General features: G+C 25.8%; 2 protein-coding genes across 2 annotated transcripts in view; both read right to left on the bottom strand.

Moving 5' to 3' along the window:
• LOC136086955 (uncharacterized) lies at positions 1-1,939 on the bottom strand. The gene is made up of 3 exons (XM_065809456.1): positions 1,918-1,939; positions 1,678-1,799; positions 1-606 (listed from the first exon to the last, which is right to left on the bottom strand). The coding sequence occupies exons 1-3, from the start codon at positions 1,937-1,939 to the stop codon at positions 1-3; spliced, it is 750 nt and encodes a 249-aa protein (XP_065665528.1).
• Positions 1,940-5,506: 3,567 nt separating this feature from the next.
• Positions 5,507-21,249, bottom strand: part of LOC124813496 (uncharacterized) — a 30,281-nt gene continuing 14,538 nt past the window's right edge. Inside the window, exons 4-6 of the mRNA XM_065810646.1 lie at positions 11,319-11,390; positions 9,727-9,765; positions 5,507-5,902 (exon numbers count right to left, since the gene is read on the bottom strand). Coding sequence (XP_065666718.1) covers positions 5,619-5,902; positions 9,727-9,765; positions 11,319-11,390 — 395 coding nt within the window. The 3' untranslated portion in view covers positions 5,507-5,618. The remainder of the gene's footprint in view (positions 5,903-9,726; positions 9,766-11,318; positions 11,391-21,249) is intronic.

Below are 21,249 nucleotides of genomic sequence, written 5' to 3'. Positions count from 1 at the left end.
TTAAAGATAATTGTACAGTCTGTTGTGCATAATACGCTCTAGTATTTTGGAAAAACAAGAAAGTATGGAAATTGGTCTGTAGTTAGATTTTATTGAGTCATCACCGCCTTTGTATATCGGAATTATTTTTGCTAATTTTAGTTGGTCAGGAAAAATGCCGTTTTTTAGGGAAAGATAAAAAACTTTAAAAAGAGGTTTCTCTATAATATCTGAGACCACTTTTACAACATCAGGGTTAACTTTATCCAGAGCCGCACTTTTATTTGTTTTCAGCATACTAATTGCTAGTCGAAGTTCATCAATTAAAAGCTCCGACTCCTCCATGAAGGAATCAGATTTTTTCAAAAAAAATTTAAATGATTTTTTTCCCTCAGGAATTGCACCGGCAAGCTTTTTTCCTATATTTATAAAAAAGCTATTAAATGTTTCAGCAATTTTTTTATTAACAAAAGCATCTCCTCTATTATCATCTCTTTGCAATCTTTTTGGAAGATTATCACTTTTCACAATTCCCACTCCTGTTATTTCTTTAATTACATTCCATGTTTTCCTTGCATTTCCAAATGTTTTATTAAGTAACGAAGAGTAGTAATTTTTTTTGGATTGCTTTTTTAATTTTTCAAAAGAGTTTTTATATTTTTTGTATTTTATTTCATTTTTATAGTTATTTTTTTAAAAAAATTTTTGGTAAAGTTTTTGTTTCCTTTTGACGACTTAATAAGTCCTCTCGTCATCCACGGACTTGACAAATTTTTAGAATTAACAATTTTTTTTATTTTTGGAAAGGCCTTTTCGTATTGTCTTGTAAACATGCAAATAAAAAAATTGCCATCATTAACGTCATTGCAATCAGTTAATAGTTCCCAGTTTACTTCATGTAAGTGATCACGAAACGTGGCGATTGATTCATTATTTATTTTCCTTACGTATACTGTTTTTGTTTTTATTTTATTCTTAAGGGTTGTAGAATTTATTATCAGAAAAACTGGAAAACGATCAGTTAAATCTGTTTTAATAATACCACTTTGGATTTTAGTCCTTGTGTAATTATTAGTAATAATATTATCAATAATAGATGCAGTTGTTTTAGTCACACGTGTTGGCTTATTAATCATGGGGAAAAGTATTGCAAAAGTGTATTTATAAAATTCACGACTTGGTTATTAGCTTTATTATTCAATAAATTCAAATTAAAATCACCTAATAAGTAAACATTTTTTTAAATAAGCTTTGGTAGCAAATAGTTTAAGTGATTTTCAAATTGATTGTAATTACCGTTTGGCGGTCTACATATTACAGTTATAAATGTATTTTTATTTGTTTTATTAATTATTTCAATAGTTAATGACTCACAATCAGCGTCATTTACTTTGAGGTTTTCAACATGTTTAAAAACCAATGAGTTTTGGACGAAAATAGATACGCCCCGCCATTGCCGTTTTCTCTCGGTTGATGAATAGGTTTATACCCTGATAATTGAAAGTTAGAATTTATTGCGTCTCGATGACACCAAGTTTCTGTCAGACAGATAATACTAAACTTGTTACTTATATTATTTAACATCAATTTTAACTTTTCAAAGTTTTTATTTATGCTTCTGATGTTTATATGTAATAATGAAAAATAAGATGATGAAGAATTAAGAGCATGTTTAACATTGTAATAAGTCGTATCTACTGAAATTTCGTCAAAAAAGTTCATGTTTTTATCATCGTCATTAATTCGGTTTAGTGCGTTTTTCCTTTCTGATATGTCAAAAACATTAAAACTGTTGGCTTCCGTCATTTTAACAATAAAAACTAAAAATATTATTTAAGACATAAAAATATAATAAATAAATATACTTTAAGCATTCTTATGTGATTTTTAAAAATCTTTAACTACTAATTTATCATAAATAACAACAGAAATATTTACCGTTGTTCCTGTGAGTTCGCATTTCTTCAAAGAGATTTTTCCGTATGGTTAGGGTATCCAAGGAGTAGTCCTCATTTATAAATATTCCTGTTCCTTTTAACTTTTTTGAATTCTTTAATATGCTAATTTTATCTTTATAGTTCAGGAGTTTTATCACGATTGATCTAGGTTTGCTTAGCCCAGTTTTTCCGGTTCTATGTGCCCTTTCAATAACTACGCCACTTACATTTAGATTGTTTTCAAAGATATTAAGAACTTTTTCTTCAGATACATTCTAACTTTCATTTTCACTTTCTGCTATTCCTTCGAGACGCAAATTATTTCTTCTCAGTCGATCTTCCAGTTGTCACAGGTTATTTTTTTCTTCCGCATTAAATGCTACTTTTGTAACAATTTTTTCTTCAATTTTATTAATTTTTTCTTCCTGTGTATCTTGTGTAAAAGTGATACTGTTTTCAATATCTTTTTGAGTCTGTTCTAATTTTGAGAGTCTGTCATTTATTTTTCCCATTTCAAATTTCCTCAAATTACTTTCAGCTTGCAAAGCTTTGCACGTTTCTTTAACTTCTTTAATTTCTTTCAAAAGTCCATCGATTCTGTCATTTGCAATTTTTAAATTTCCACTTATAAGTTTAAGAATGTCTTTTTGTTGTTTCTTAAAAATCTCAGAGAATATTTCACGAACTAATTTCACAGATATTTCTGTAGCTTCTGTGTTTGATTGCATTTCGTTTTTATCAGTATTTTTATTTTTATCCATTTTATTATTTTTATCCATTAACAAGTTAAATACCAATACGTTTTTATTTAAGAATATTTATACAAGTATATTAATGTATACATATGTAAAAACCAATTGTATATATATGAGCTTGATATTTTTAACATTCTTTGTTTTATGTTTAAATGTAAAACCAATTCATCAACGATTTCATTCCATAATTTGTATTCATCAAAAGATAAAAGTAAATATATTTTACGCAATGATAATGTTATTAAGCAGCCAATTTTTCAAACAAATTGTTTTAAATTCTGTATTGATTATCGGGGACCATTCTTATGGGATATGATAGTTTAAAAAAATTTTACTGAGGATTTTATTCATCAAAGTAACTACTTTTCTTTTAAATGAAAGCTTAAAGAGCTCATTTTTAACAATCGAAAATTTAACAATATACTTCTGATATTTTTTAGTGATCTTCCTTTTTACCCTCTATTTTACCATGAATTTATAAAAACTGTATATGTATCATTAATAAATGCAATCTACATATATAATTGATATAACGCATCTTGTATTTATAACGGAATATTTTAAGTTTCTTACTTCGTTACTTATCTTTTATCTTGTAAATATCTTATAAACTTTAACACGAGCGTTTCTTAGCGGTACTCGACGACGAGTCCCCGCGTTCTTTTATTTTTTAATAACGATCATTATATGTATATTTTTTTATTATTATAGATTTGTATTTTAAATATTGTTATGAAATGCTTATTAAAAAAAAATTTGAAACGTCTGTCATATAGAAAACAAATACATGGTGAAGTTTTTAATTATATTTAGGTTTCAAATAAAAAAAATTTATAAGTCTAATAATATTTTAGATAATTTTCCCTTATCTTTTTTTTTTTATTCCTTTCGTTTAGTTTGAATGTATTTTAAGAAAAACCTTTCTAGTTAATATATTTTTAAATTTATTCAATCTCTTACTATGAGTTTTATACCAAACGATATAATATTTAAGTTTTTATAAAGAGGCTCTATGAAAAGATTGTGATGACGTGTTGTTATCCTTATTCTCTTTGAGTTGTATTTATAATAATAAAGCTTCTCTGAAACCTTCTCCTTCATCAATAAAATGGCGGCACAGCTAAATCTGTTCAACCAAATCTGATTTTACTTTCGCCACACCAATTAATTAAGACATTAATCAATTCGTCATCAATTTTGATACAATTTATTTATTGGCTCAATAACGATCTCCCATTTTTACCAAATTAAAGTTTCAAGGTTTTGAATTAAAAATGTGTTTTATTTCTATAACTAATAAAGCAATGTGCGTTACTATGCGTCTTTAAAATACAAGTTTAAAATAAAAAGTTTGCGGAAAGTTTTTAAAAATATTTTTTAGTTGTCTCGGTTTTTTAAAAATTTTATCACAATAAGAAAACGAAAAAAATTTTGTTCAAAAATCATCCAAACTAAATCTTTTAATTTTGTTGCTTTTTTTTTTTATATATAGCCTTATATAATTGTATATAGGTTATGTAGGTATTAAGGCAAAAGTTATAATATGTGGAATAAATATTATAGATGTAAAATAGATGTATTATAGATTTCCTAAAAGAAAAAAAAAAGCGTTCCAAATTACCCCTTTTGAAGGTAAGTTGTTACGATATTAGTTGGCACATCATTGAAAAAAACAATTTTAACAAAATTTTTATATCAATGAGCTAATATAAGATTTTGAAAAATTTTGTTTAAATAAAAAGCGTAAACTTAGTATGCACAAGATATATATAAATAAAAATAATATGCACAAGATAAATTTACATCAAATATTTTAAAGACAAGGCTTATAAAGGTTATTTAAAAGATATTTTAAAGACAGGACAATAAAACCACAGAATTTTCATTCATGAATCCTTTCCAAACTATACTACGAATTACAAATCAAGATATGCTTTTTAATACTCTTCATATACAAAGTTATATCTTAAATCAATTTAACAAAATAAGAATACACTTTCGTGTATTAAGTCTTTAGGCGTTTCTTTTTGTTGTTGTTGTTTAAATTAAAAACCGAAGAAAAATTGTTTCAAAAATTATATATATATACATGCATACACACTTACATACATACATACATACATACATACATACATACATACATACATACATACATACATACATACATACATACATACATACATACATACATACATACATACATACATACATACATACATACATACATACATACATACATACATACATACATACATACATACATACATACATACATACATACATACATACATACATACATACATACATACATACATACATACATACATACATACATACATACATACATACATACATACATACATACATACATACATACATACATACATACATACATACATACATACATACATACATACATACATACATACATACATACATACATACATACATACATCATACATACATACATACATACATTCATACATACATACATACATACATACATACATACATACATACATACATACATACATACATACATACATACATTCATACATACATACATACATACATACATACATACATACATACATACATACATACATGCATGCATGCATACTTACATACATATATACATACTTACATACATACATACATACATACATATATATACATATATATATATATATATATATATATATATATATATATATATATATACATATATATATATATATACATATATATATATATATATATATATATATATATATATATATATATATATATATATATATATATATATATATATATATATATATATATATTCATTTATTGGATGCTAATATTCCATCGCTACTTTTTAGTTATTACTTCAAAGTTTATAGTTTTTAAGTACTTTATCATTATTCGATTGGGAGCTGTTAAGTGTCCGATTATTATTTTATTATTGCAATTGCAGAGTTGGTAGGTGTCCAGCAGCTCTAGCCATTTCATTGACGGCTTCTATGAAAGCTCGTTTCTGTTCGACAAATGATTTGTTTGCATTGTTTCTTATTACTTGTGCTACATTGTTGGATTTTTTTAAAAACTCTTTATTTCTATAATTTGGACATAACTCATAAAGTAATGCTTTTCTTTTTAAAGATGTGTCAGGGTTAATGTAATGGCAATTTATCTTCATTTTCTTTTTCAGAGCTATGCCAGGTTTTACTGGATCCAATAAACTAACTGAAATAATATTTATTATATTAGAAGCAAACACATAAAAAATTTCATAATAGATGAAGAGCAGCATATTTGGAATAACGCAGGTAATTTAGAATACTCAAATATCTCAACTAATATTAACACCATCAGTGTTGTTTCTTTCAACACTGAACATAATTTGTGATATTCCAAATTACATGCACAATTCCTGCTTTAGATCTTATGTTTCACCACGAAAAAACATCTTGCTTTTATCAAAAATCGTGAATAAACAAAAAAGAAAAGAAATTATTTTATTTTCATATAAAGTTTATTTTATCAAAAAACCTATATGAAAATAAAATAATTTTTCAGGTGTTTTTGTAGCAATTTTTTTCTAACTTTTCTTTTAATTTTTCTGTTTTTAATAATTTATCATTGTGTTTCAACCTAACATTTTGACATGACGACATATTAGAGAATATAGACGAATAATAACGAGAGACTACCTAGCTTTAAAGCGATTTTCAAGCAATTTTTTTTCTTATTTTATTTTTTCCTAAAGTCTTCAACAACTTTAAAAATTAGATTTTTAGTGTTGAGTCTATTATAATTATGATAGCAATTGAACTTTAAACAGCTGTTTTATAGCAATTTTAGAGCGATTTTGTGGCAATGTGTCTCTAGCTACATTCCTTACCTTTGTAGCTAACTACAAAATATCTACAAATCTATAGCTGGGTGATACCTACATACCAAATATTTTTTAGAAAGCGATTTTATTACGATATGACGCTAGCTACAATAGCCAGTGGGTCTTTAGCTTATTAAGCTAGCTGTCCTCGTAGCCATATCGTTGTCTTTACAAATATCAATATATTTTCGCTAACTTTAAAAAGCTTGCGATTCTTGTGGCCAAATCGCTGTCTTTACTAGTACGATTAGTTCCCGATTTCCCACCGGGAACTGTACCCGAACTTTTGTTTATTTTTTAGTAATAGCAACATTCCACAAGTACTAGGACAAGAAAAAAGTGGGAGAGGAAGACATGTCTGCTGCCATTACCGCCCTTTAAGAGAATGGGATATAGAAGCTGAATACTTCATAGTTCACAGGTCAACACTTTTAATGATAAATATTCCCCGATATAATTGCAACAAAATAAGCTTTGAATAATACAGAAAATCTATTAGTTGAGCACATGTTAACTATGGAAAATAAACTTTATGGGCTAACCAGAATAGATTTGATGTAATGAGCGTCGCAATTAGCCATTAAAAATCATTTAAAAAATCTTTTTAAGGACGGTTTTGCGGAGATACTGGTTAAAGAGACTTTTAAAACGATATCAATAAATTTTGTCCATACGACAACCGACTGGGACTTCTCGAGCAAGAGCCAACAAATTCATTAAAGAGAAAATAGACAAATTTTATGACATCTTGAAAAAATCTATACTAACAAATCTTTTCCTGCTTCGCAAATATTTAATGTCAAAGACATTATATAGTCCAAAGTAAAATGCCAAAAAAAAAAAAAAAAAAACTTGAAAAAAAATAAAATAAAATGGAACAATGATGTCAGCTGAAAGGGATCCTTAATAACTATTGTGATTTGTATGAGCCCTGCAGATACATTTGTCCCTCCCAGAGTCATTTTTCAGCGGAAAAATATGACTATGATGTGTGATAAAAAAACATGATGGTGCTTTTATGAGAGGACCCCAGTTGGCTTTATAAGAAAAACACATCCATCGGGATGGAAACTAATTTATTTACGTCATAGTTTCAAGCATAATGTCGGTCATGTAAAACCAGCAGAAGTGTCATTAGTGCTTTTAATTCTTAATGGCCATTACAGCCATACCAAAAATAAAAAACTTTTAAATTTTGCAAAACAACATGTTACAATCCCATCACTCCTATCTCATTGCACACATTATGCTCAATTGATGGATAGAGCTTTCCTGGGACCCTAAAATCTTACTACAATGAAGAAGTTAGGGTTTCTCGGGAAACATTATAGACCATTAACACCGCATGATGTTGTTGAACTATTAAAAAAAACCTATATCAAGTGCCAAACTGGATAAACTGTTGCAAATGGTTTTAAAGTTAATAGCATTTATCTGTTTTAACAAAATATATTTATTAAAGCTGATTATGTGGCGGCTGCTATAGATTTTTAAGAACAAGGTCAAACCCGTCAAATTCTAGTCCTGGTTCTATTTCAGGAAATAACGCAGAGTTTTCCGACAATTGATAGTAAACAAAGTTGCAGACCCGACTAAGGAAGATATTTTTTACTTGACGGAAAATATAGCGAGAATAAAAAAAGAGAAGAATGGGTACAGTGCTTAATGTGTGATTTGTGGGTTCACACAGCTTATAGCGGTTATGAATCCGGTGTGTTTATATGTGATTATTGTAAACAAGTATTATTGAAGGTTATTTTATTAAAAAATATTAATTTTAATTATATTTTAAATTTTAATTTAATTTTTATTAGTTTTAATCAGTTTTTAAACAGTAATATTAATTAGTTTACGTATGAATGTCAATGAAAAAAAATGTAAATACAATTTGAAATATAATTTACCTGCACCTCAAGTAAAATCATATTTTTGCAGATTTTTGTTTCGATAGAAATTTTGATAAGTCCCTAACTGTTTTTTGGTTGATTTTTTATATTATTAAAATGATATAATTTTATCATAATTTTGTATTTTATAATTTAGTGTTTTTTTTTAATTAAACTAACACGTTAACTTTCCAACTTATTCCCAAAAAACAAATTAGTATTTTAAATATGCTGCACTTCCTCTAGTAATAAATGGTAATTAATACTAAATTAAAGTAAACAACAAACTTTATAATAGATATAGTTGTTATAACTAGAACAATTATTATCTTATTATCTTATATATATCAATTATTAAACTATTATCAAAAAGTTATTACCAAAGTATGTATAAATATCAAAACATACATAAATATCAAGACAAACTTTTAACAAAATAAACTAAATTTGTATCTTTTTCTTTTGGACAATAAATTAACTTCAAACATCATTTTTTCACATATGAAATATATGATGTAAAGTTGTCGCGATGTGAGTTTATTAAAACTGATAAAGTTTATAAACTGATAAAGCCTTAAGTCACTATGGGTCAATAAAGATCTCGAGATATCTTCAAAGTTAAACAAAAAATGCATTACTTAAAAAAACAACACCCAAATATAAAATTATTTATAAAAATTCCGCTAAGCAGTTTGAAACGAAAAAAGTAAAATATTACTTTAACTTTGATAGAAACATAATTCAGAGCACATGTGACGAATTTAAAGTCAAATTAATGGTAGCAATACATTAAAACTAGTAAAGATTTATTATATTTTTATCGTCAGGATAATTATTGATTAATATCAATCCTCGTTGTTTTTAATAATTTTAAAAAGAATTTTGTTCAACCAAATATGTGACCAAATATTCAATCATTGCCAACCAACCATCTTGCTGTATATGTAATACTCACAATAAACAATACAGTTTCAAAAAAAAACTCTACTGAACAGTAGTTAATTTTACTCTAAGTATAAATGTTGTGTTTGAAAAGTCAAAGTTTATATTGGGTACCTTATAGACTCATTGAAGCCTTTTGACAATATTGATCAAGAAATACTTTTTAAAAAACTTGAATATTATAGTATCACCAACAAAGTTTTTAAAGACACTGACAAATTTTTAATGTTACTTAAAAGCTATTTAAAGTAAAGACAAAGACTAAAAATGATTTGCATTGAGGCAGTTACTGTCTAAACTTTTATGTTGTTTTAACATAATGATGTGTAGATTATTTTTCTTACCATTTCCAGCAGGTTTTCCGAGCATTTCTTTTAATAAATCTAAAATATATATATATATATATATGTTACATGGGTTACTTAGTGGATCATTAGACGCAGCCTCTAAAAGTGGCTAGCCGATGACAGCCAATGTTAGTTTGTCGAAAAGTTATCGGCTTGTCATTCATAGCGGTTGCTATAAATCATATATAGGGGAGAGTAGGGTATTGGCAAACACCTAAGCGGGAATGCGAATTAAAGACACCAGTTATTCAAAACTAATCATATTTATTGCTTATCAATTAGTTTAACTATTCAGTCACAAACCCTCAAGAGCAACTTTTAAAAATCTTATTATAAAATAAAAATTTATAACAAAAATACAACCATTGGTGTTCGGAATTACCCTACCTACGTGGGGTGATTCCGAACACATCGGGGGCAATCACAAACACTGTTGTGTAATAACGAATAAAGTGCTAATTGTAATAACTAAGTCTAAAAATTATAATATGCAACAACAACAAAAAAAAGGAGTGGTATTATTTTCATGGAAGCTACACTCTGTTGTCAGAGTGTTACTCAAGAAAAAAGTTGCATAAAATTATCAGAAAAAGTTAAAATTAAATTACAGTAAACAACATCCGCAGTTTCATTACACTACTGCACATCTGGAGCTGAGCATAGGACCCTTCTCAGCAGGTAAAAAGAAATAGTCAAATTTATTTTTCTACAATGCTGTTTTGACCATGTTCGGAGTTACCCCGCGTTCGCCATTACTCCACTCTCCCCTACTATAAAATATATTTTTTTTATATATTATTATTTTACTATTATAATATATAGTCTTTTATTTTATTATCATAGAGAAAAACGTTAGTATTTACGTCAACAACAATTTTTAATTTTATAATACAAATTTTGCATACATACATATATTTTACAAACAAATATTAACTTTTAAAAATTAAACTCCTAAATTTTAAAACTGAATATTTAGACGATGAAAAAGTTTACATTGAAAACGTTATTTTAAACCCAGATAAAACCAACAATTAAGCACATGAAATTGTGCAAATAAATCCTTTATTTTTATAACCTATAAATTGTTTAACTATTTAACAAAAATAAAAAACACGTTGTTGAAGTAAAATTTTTTTTAGGTAAGTCCCAATTTTGTGTTATCTTTATATACTCTATGTTTTATGTTTTATGCTTGTCGTATATGACGTTGCTACTTGACGTTGTTACTTATATTCTTAATTAAAGGTTTTAACAAAATTTCAGAATGTTTTTTTGTAAATTTGATGCTTGTTTTGTTAAATAATTTTAAAACGTTACTAAATATCAATTCAAAATTTAAAAACGCTTTTATTCTCTAAAATAAATTGCTTACAGTTTTAACTTTGTAAAAATATGAATAGAAGATAAGTTTAATCAAAATTTTGTTCAAATGATTTTAATCATAATTTAAACTAAATTTGATATTTATACAAAAATGTGTCATTGTTTTTTAGGGTTTAAAATTGGTCTTGGTGTCAGGATTACATGTATCTTTTCATAATTTTGCTTTAAAAAAATAATATCGTGGTTTGATTAAAAGAAAACAATACTTATTTCTTTAACGTTGTTTTTGTCAATTAATACTGCGTCTGTATTCTCCATATACTCTAAATCGTTAATACCTATAAAAAAAAGTAAAAACCAAGTTTAATATATTTCAATTTAAAAACATTTTTTTTTTCTATAAAAAGATACCTTGTACCTTTTTATAGCAATGTCTCGGATATTTTGGTGTTAAGGCAGGGTTGGAAAACACTGTTTTTTTAAAAAATTATATACATATTTTTAATACTCCTTAAACCTTAAACATATTAAACATATTCTTAAACCACAGTTTTGAACTAGAGTTTTTTTTTATTTTTCGTGTACATTTACTTTTAAAAATAACGATTTATACATATATATATATATATATATATATATATATATATATATATATATATATATATATATATATATATATATATATATATATATATATATATATATATATATATATATATATATATATATCGTAAAGTCGGTGTTAAAACTGTCTTCCCTTTAGGTAATCCCTTGATAAATATACTCTGCCGAAACAAGTCTAAACTGCCTCCTAACAGTAATCCAGGAGTGTACCAACTTAATTGCACATGTGGTGCATGTTATATTGGTGAAACAAGAAAAAAGATTTCCACGCGAATTCAGGAACATAAAAATAATGTTACAAAAGCCAACTGGGATACATCTGGAATAGTAGAACATTCACAACATTGCAATGGTAAAACAAACTGAGAGAACCCTAAAACGCTTTCTGTTATTTCAAACAACTACACAAGAAAAATTCGTGAGGCCATTGAAATACAACGTTTACAATGTTCAAAACCTAAAGAAAACGTTTTAAATCGTGACAATGGCAATTTGGTGATGACTCACCATTGGAAACCATTTTTTGTAAAATTAAAAAATGTTGAATATCTGACGTTGCAATGACATCATTTGGTTACGTTTATTATAATTTTTAAACGGTTTTTTTTAACGGTTTTATTAGTTTGATAATGGCTCTCATGAGCCGAAATATTACTTAAAAAAATAGTATGATACCGTATATGATGTTTTAATGCTTATAATATTATTACACATACTATTAAAGATGTCGCTTAAATTATATATATATATATATATATATATATATATATATATATATATATATATATATATATATATATATATATATATATATATATATATATATATATATATATATATATATATATATATATATATATATATATATATATATGTAGGTACGTGGAAATCGCGATTTACGGAACCGATTTTTATGCTAAAATTTTGGTTCTCGTTTTTTTAACTCTTTTTTAGACAGCGTGAGACAGACGTAGTTTTGTGAAGTTTCTTTTTAGAAACACATATACACATAGATACTTTTTGGAAAGAAGAAAAGCTAATCTTGATCTTTTAAATACTTTTATGCATGGTTACTAACTTTTTAATGGGATATTTTGCTCCTGAATATTAGGTTGATGTTCTCTCATAAATTTGTGGTCGAAGAAATGTAGAGTCCGCCTATTTTATTATTAAAATAGTTTGCTTCATGCATTTTCTATGCACATGCCAAATTTCAACGAAAAATAATGATAAGCAATTAGTTTAATTAGTGTTATACCAAGTATACCACTTTTTTCAGGTAGCCTTAGGCAAACGGTTTTTTGATGTGGTTCTTTTTAGAAACATATATAAACCTTGACGACTTTTGTAAAGAAGAAAGGTTTGGCTTGATTTTTATATAAATATTGTGTATCGCTACCATACTTTTTTATGGAGTATTTTGCTGAGAATTTTGCATGAAAATTTGGTTGATGTTGTCACTTGGATTTGTGGTCGAAGAAATGTAGAGTCCGCTTTTTTTATTATTAAAATAGTTTGCTACATGCATTTTCTATAAACATGCCAAATTTCAACGAAAAATAATTATAAGCAATTAGTCTAATTAGTGTTGGACTTTAGGTACCAAATTTCAGTTTTTCTGTTTGTTTATTTTTTGCTAAGCGAAATCCGGGTGGGACCGAAATCCGGATAAGGGGGCGATTCAAATAAAAATCTTATTTTAAATTATTTTAATTTATATTATTAGATTTAATTTAATATGAACAAGCTTAATAAAACTGTTTTAGATGCACTAACAGATAGTAAGTTTAATTTTTTTTATTCATGATAATAGTATTAATAACTATTTTCAAATCCAAAATATAATGATTAATGTAAAAAGTTCTTTATGTAACATATAAAAAAAAGATTAATGTTTCAGATTAAAACTGTTGGTATTCAATTGCAACAGTTTTAATATTTTAAAACACTAACATTTAATATTTTAAAAACACTAAGAAGTTTTTTGTTAAGATTAAATTAATGAAGTATGTAGTATACTTATTTATATGTGGTTTATAATAGCCTATTAAACTATTGAATTGATTGTTAATAGTTAGTACCAGTTGACAATTTTATTAAGATATCACATATTAATAAAAATATTTCATACTTCATTAGTTTAATCTTAACAAAAAACTTCTTCGTGTTTTTAAAATATAACAAAAGATATCATTATTATTGTCTTTTATTATTTTTGGATTATATACTTCTTTATCTTTGGGTTATTGTTTAAATCATTATTATATAATGTCTAATATTTATTTCTTTTTTAGTAGATCCTACCTGGCTTTTTGTTGATTTTTTGAGATTTCATTAGTATAAATTACATAAATTTTGGGTTTATTCATTAAAAAAACATTAACATAATCACAAAGAGAAAATAGTATACAATGAGTTAATGTAAACATTTGTAATATAATGTAAACATAATGTAAACATAAATAGTAAACATTTATATGTAACATGTAATATAATGTATTCTTGATTTATGTAATATAATGTATAATTATATGTAACATGTAATATAATGTAAACATAATGTAAACATAAATAGTAAACCATATAGTAGTATAGTAAAATAGTAAAATAATGTAAACATAAATAGTAAGTGATTATGTAATATAATGTATAATTATATGTAACATGTAATATAATGTAAACATAATGTAAACATAAATAGTAAACATTTATAATATCTTTTTTATATAGAAACACTTAAAAAACTTAAGTTAAAGTTTTTTACTTATTGTATAGTATCTTTATCTGTGTTTATTGTTTACATAAATTTATAACTATTCCTAATGTTATCTTGTTGCTTATAAATATATTATCTTTATATTTTAATAGTTATATTTTCATTGCTTATTTTCATTTCATTAGTATAGTTGTTGCACCTTAAGCTTTGACAATTGTTACATTTGTAACTTACTGTTAATAATTTCAAGTTATTTTGTGTACAACTATTTTTGTTACTTTTAATCGAATCTACACAGCATATCGCTGGTAAGTTTGTATCAGTTTGTATATGTTAATGATTATAGAATTTGCTAAAACTTTTTAATCTGTGAATAGATTTTAAAGATTACTAATTTCAAAGTCATTATTTGCAATATTTATTTTTTATTACAAATTTTGAATTTTAATTACATCTTTGTCTTCAACGAATCGTAAGTTTACCAATTATTACTTTTTAATATGTGTATATATTTTCGACAACTGAAATATAAATTTTTTTTAAGTATTTTTTAACCTCAGCTCTTTCTACATCTACTATAAGTGGTATGTTTACAAATTTTTACTTTTTAATATGTTTATGCATATCTTGGCAGTTACAGTATTTATTTTTAATTACAACTTTGAAATCATTAGTTACATCTTCAGCGACTACTATGACTAGTAAGTTTAAAAACTATTATTTGCAAACATGTACACACCTTTCTTATCAATTACAAATTTTTATAAAATGTTTAGTTCCATGTGCACAACCTTCTGCTTGTAAATTTATGATTTAGAAATGTTTCTGAATGATTATTGAATTTATGTTTCTATTTATATACATTATTTAATGCATTAGTATTGTGTTATCCCTCAAAGTGCAGTGGAGTTTTTACTCTCATTAACATTTTTTAAGCTATCATTGATTAATACGTTGTTCATATTATTTATTCAGTCTATCACTTTCACAATTAATTGTTTTATATTAAATTTTATATAAAATTGTTTTATATAAAATTGTTTTATATTAAATTGTTTTATATTACATTTTAAAGCAGAACAGCTTTGACGATTGTTAAATTTGTAACTTACTGTTGACAATTTCAAATTATTTTGTGTACAATTTTTTTGTTATTTTTAGTTGAATCTACACAGCCTATCACTGGTAAGTTTGTATCAGTTTGTATATGTTAATGATTTTAGAATATAGAATATTTCAAATGTCAATAAATGTGAAGAGTATTTTGCAAATATTTTTAACTTCTCTAAACGCGTTTATGAAGATACCCTTAAAAAAGTGGCTTTCAAAATTTCGAGCTAAAATTTGAAAAGAAAATTGCAAAAAAGCGTAATAGAAATAGAAACAGAATTTGGTTCAACCCCCCGTACAGCAAAAATATTTCAACAAATATAGGTACAATTTTTCTAAAATTAGTAGACAAACATTTTCCTCCCTCTAATAAGTTACATAAGATTTTTAACAGAAATACCGTTAAAGTATGTTATAGTTGTACAAAAAATTTAGAAAGAATTATAATAGGCCACAACTACGCATTAATTAATAAAAATGAACATATAAAAGAAAAAAACACTGATTATTGTAATTGTAAACAAAAAAAAGATTGCCCTCTAAATGAAAAATGCCTTTCGAAAAATGTAATTTACAAGTGCATTGTTTCCTCACAAGACTACCCTGATAAACAATATCTTGGCTTAACCGAGGGAAATGGAAAAAACGTTATGCCAACCACAAACAGTCGTTTAAACACAAAAAAATATTCAAAAGAGACTATGTTGTCAAAATATATTTGGAATTTAAAAGAAAAAAATAAAAATTTTAATTTACAATGGTCTATTCTAAAATCTGCCCCAGCCTATAATAACATTTCCAAAAAATGCATGCTATGTTTGCAAGAAAAATTTTAAATAATTACTCATTTAAACCAGGAAAATTTATTAAATAAAAAATCTGAATTAATTTCTAAATGTAGACACGAAAATAAATACCTCTTAAAAAGTTATAAAAACAAATGAACAAATTAAACTATCCCCATTCCAAAGAAATTTATTTAATAATTACTTTCTGTAACTTCCCGTTAACCAAAAAAATATAGTAAATAAAAATTTTTATTTTTTATTTTTAGTTTTAATAATTTTTAACTTCCTCTAAAATATTTTTTTCTATAAAATGAATTTTTTTTGAGATTTAGTAACTCTTCCTGATGATCCAGCAATTGTGAAACTTAAAGTTGAAGAAAAAAGTTAGATAAGTGTTTTTTATTAATTTACATATATACATATATATATATATATATATATATATATATATATATATATATATATATATATATATATATATATATATATATATATATATATATATATATATATTAAAATTGATATGAGCAATAATAAATATACCAGTGAACTGTATACAATTTTTCAAAACTGTGCTACGGCTGGCTGAACAGTGAAAAAGACCAACAATTATAAAACTTTCAATGTTCCTCATTGTGGTATGAACTGTGATAGAAGTGAGGTGTTCAAAGCAGGTAAATGGGTATGAACTATTCAACATTTTTGTCAGTAATAACTGTTGCTTTACAAATATATTTTTCAAATGTTCTTTATAAAGAGATTTTATATTATTTGGTGGTTTTAATTGAAATCTAAATCTATACTCTTTTTGTATCTATTAATTTAATTTCAGAATTATAGAATATATGAAAATATATCTAATTAGAGATTTATATATGTATAATTGTATATTTATTGGTCTTTAATAATGGAGTTGATGTGCTAGAAAAATAGTAAACTTTTCGCATGAACGCATATCTAATAGCGCTAAATAGCAAAACCTCTGAAAGACTATATACGCTGCATAAATAAATTTAAAAAAAATGTGATGCATAGTGTGAACTAATTAATGGGATTACGGCGAAAAGTATGTGGTTGTGCAAAAAAATAAAAATTTCTAAAAATTGCAAATGAACAAACGCTACCTTGGTTATCTAATAGGCTAAACCAAAATTTGCACGAACTAGAATGACAACAAAGACATCAACAAGAAAAAAGAAGAAAAACCTAACAAATATAGTAATACAACGTGCTACAGGCTTAAGGTTGTCGTCTCACAAAGTATCAGGGGTGTGTGATTACACATCACTGATTCTCTGTGAGACGACAACTTTAACAAAAGTTATCTAAAACTGACCTGCTCAAGCAAAAATGTACACTACGAGCGCGTTTATTTAGAGAAGTGAGGTCTCTTAACCTCTTAGTAAACCCATTAACATGTAACACTAAAATATGTTTACTAATTTCAATTCTAGCCAAAGCATTACCAACACAATATTCATTATTTTTTTGAAATGTTTATCTTAAAATGATTTAAATTTGCTCATGTCAACACACACTTCAAAGTATGAAAATTTAGGGCTTTGAATACTTAAGTTTGCTTAACGATAAAAAAACTCAATTGCAAAAAGATGTGTTATAGAAGTTCAACTTGTAGGGATCCTGTTGATTGTTGTCAAAACAACAAGCGTGATTACCGGAAAGAACACAGAAGCTGTTGTTTGTGGAGGTTTTGATGTGAAACTATATAAAGCAGTCTTCAGCGACAATAAAACTGAGGTTTAGAAAACAGGTGGTTTGCGAACCACATAAAATTTTTTTATCACTTTGCTTGTGTTGTCCTTTGCTGATCTAAAAATAATGAAGCATGAACATATTTCAAAATCAGCTATACATGCTGGATTTGAAATATGTGTAATTTTACTTTCAAGGTTCTAATTGAATGGAAAAAGTTTTTAGAGAAAACTGCATGAGTTACAACAAAATCATCACTATAAAAATTAAGGAGGTATAATAAATTAAGGAGGTATAATAAATTAAGGAGGTATAATAAATTAATAGACTAATTATAATATATCTCTGAAAAAATTTAATGATTTTGAGAGATATAGACAAAATAAGAAACTAAATTTGGATCAGTAACTAAACAAACATTGCAGCAGTATCCTTATTTTTTAATCTTTATTTTTCAAAAGTATATATTTTATTTAAAAACTCCAATAAACCATAAAAACTCAAACTAAATAGTCATAACATGCTAAAAGAACAACTTTGGAAGTAGGAAGATTATTTTTCTTAGCAAACATTTAGTTCTTAGGAAAATAATAAATTACTAAAATTTATAATTAAGATCAATATAGCTTATAAATCTTAGTCTCTCATCTTTCTGCTCTATGTAGATGACTAAGTATTCCAAGCCATCGAAAGTGAAATTGAAAAAGATTGTGCAATAACAGTCTTTCATAAGACAGTTAGAGTTCTGCGAGAATTGACCACATCTCAGCATCCACGATGAAATCAATTTATATCTTTTTTCTGCAAAGGACGCTGGAAATGACGAAAAATACAATTGATTGTTATGTACACTTAGCCAAAGAAGCTATTAATTGAATCAACAGAGCCGACGAAACCGGAGGGCCGTGAGGGGGTGACGTACTTTTTTTCTAAAGGACATTTTAAAAAAAAAGAAGAAAATTCTGGATATAGGGGACTGTTTTTTAAAATTAACGATTGTGTATCTCCACTTTGAAACCGGTGTTGTCGGCCCTGAATCAAAGGTAACTATTATATTTATAATATTTAGTTTCTCAGGAATGGTTAAAAGAGAAAGGAGTATTGGTAACAATTAAAAGAGAAAGGAGGAATTTTTAAATTTTATATTTTAGCAATATACAAATCTAATAAAGTATTTTGATTTTTCTGTTGAACTTAAAACATTGCTTGTAACATTGCTGCAACATTGGTGGATAATTTTAATGTAGCCAATCGGCAGTCAGGGAAAAAGCTGGATTAAAGGACAAAGTATGCTAGTCGCTAAACTTTTATATAATGAACTGCCATTAACAAGCTATTGGTTGTAGAAAAAAAAACTCTTCGTCAGAATCTAATAATGAAGACCATATTGAATACACTTATAATAAGAAGACTCTGAAAAATAAGTTTTTTACTCTAAGACAAAGATTTCAAGTAGCTACTACCAGTAGCTACTTAAAAGTACTACTAAGACAAAGATTTCAAGTAGCTACTACCAGTAGCTACTTGAAATCTTTGTCTTAGAGTAGTTGAATTAAAAACAATAGAAACCTGCCTAAAAGTCGCGAAAAAAGGATCAAGAAGCAAGCGAAAGAAGATTTCATGTTTTTTTTGTTTAGGTGCCCCAAGAAGTTCGTACGGTCTTATCACAGTGCACCGTGGATGAGCATTTGATTGGAAGTTCATGCCTTCTCTCTAACCGATGTCGCAATACTTGCCCAGAGGTGGGATTTGAACCATGGATCCATTGTTTCTGAGGCATGTGCGCCACCACTGCGCCGCGGCTGCTTATTATTGGTTTAATGTTGATTTAAAAGATTGATTTAAAAGATAAAGTTATTAAATCAAATTATTAAGTAAAGTTATCAAACTAGTTGTTAAATAAAAATAATTAATATGTTAAATAAAAGTTATTTAAAATTCTCAATACATTAATTCAAATTGAAAACTTCTCTAAAAATTAAATTAATTAACTTATCTGTATATTAGTTAAGTTAATAAACTTCTTTATATATTAAAATAAGTTAATAAAATTTTCTGTATATTAATTGAATTAATAAACTTGTATTAATTAGATTTATTAAATTATAACTCAATATATTAAATTATAACTCTATATATTAATTAATTTAATAAACTTCTCAATATATTAATTAAGTTAACTAACTTCTCTAAATATTAATTAAATTAATAAATTTCTCTATATATTAACAAAATTAATTAAGATGAAAGAAATATTAATTCGTCAAAAAAAAAAAAAAGTTGTTAGAAACTATATAATGAGCTCCTGTTTTGAAGATTGATGATGTATGAGCAATTAATAAGAATCGCAGAATATATGAATATGAGCAATTAATAAAAATCGTAAAATAATGAATCACAATTTCCATTAGTTTAAATGTTTTGGATATTGCTATCAATACTTTATTAAAATTTGATTTTTTTAAATAAAGTCTGGTTTTTCACTAGACTTCATAATCTGCTTATCAATCAAATTCAGTAATTTATAACAACGTCTTTTAATTTCATATATTTAAGTGTTTTATACAAAATTTTAAAGGAAAAAAGTAATAGTTTTATATCAGAAAAAGATAAAGTTTATATTGATACTGTTTCGGTATCGATGGTATTATTTGATACCACTGTAACTCGGTTCTTCACAAATATTTGCTTTTTGTTTTTATAAAATATTAGTGTTTTGAAATATAAGGTCTATAAAATTACTAAGAGTTATATAATTGAGTCAATTATATACGAATTTAGACTAATATATAGTTAATATAGTATAATTGAAATTCTCAAATATCGTGTGATATCGTACCTATCGTATCGTAAATAGTGTGATTCGTCTGATATCTACCATATAATGTTTCATATGGTATTGAAAAAAATGTCTCTTATTGTAAAAAGCAATGGTCTTTTAATTCTTTAAGAAACCCACATCAGGTGTTTACTTATTTTAAATCCCGAATCTGGATTTTTATTTGCAACAAATTGAACTATATTGTAAATGCTTAAAAAAAATGCTTCTGATGTTTCTTATTACCTGTCTTAAAAAATATTCTTTAATTATTTCAAGTTTCCTTTACTAAGAAAATATTCTTTAAATATTTCATGTTATCTTTACTAAAAAAATATTATTTTAATGTTTCTTATTACCTCAACACATACACATAAATGATCATTAGCAACTAATTGTGGCGAAAATGATCATTAGCAACTAATTGT

Source organism: Hydra vulgaris, chromosome 11 (assembly GCF_038396675.1).
Source record: "Hydra vulgaris chromosome 11, alternate assembly HydraT2T_AEP".
Taxonomy (NCBI): Eukaryota; Metazoa; Cnidaria; class Hydrozoa; order Anthoathecata; family Hydridae; genus Hydra; species Hydra vulgaris.
Note: the sequence above shows the minus strand (reverse complement) of the source record. Positions and strands in the feature narration are given on the sequence as shown.

What these genes read in the sequence shown, in the direction of transcription:
- LOC136086955 (XM_065809456.1), bottom strand. Translation starts at nt 1,939, where the DNA reads ATGCGAACTCACAGGAACAACG. An exon ending in GCGAACTCACAGGAACAACG is followed by an intron (nt 1,800 to 1,917) that starts GTAAATATTTCT and finishes TAATATTTTTAG; the next exon opens with TTTTTATTGTTAAAATGACG. An exon ending in ACTTTTTTGACGAAATTTCA is followed by an intron (nt 607 to 1,677) that starts GTAGATACGACT and finishes AAATTAAAAAAG; the next exon opens with CAATCCAAAAAAAATTACTA.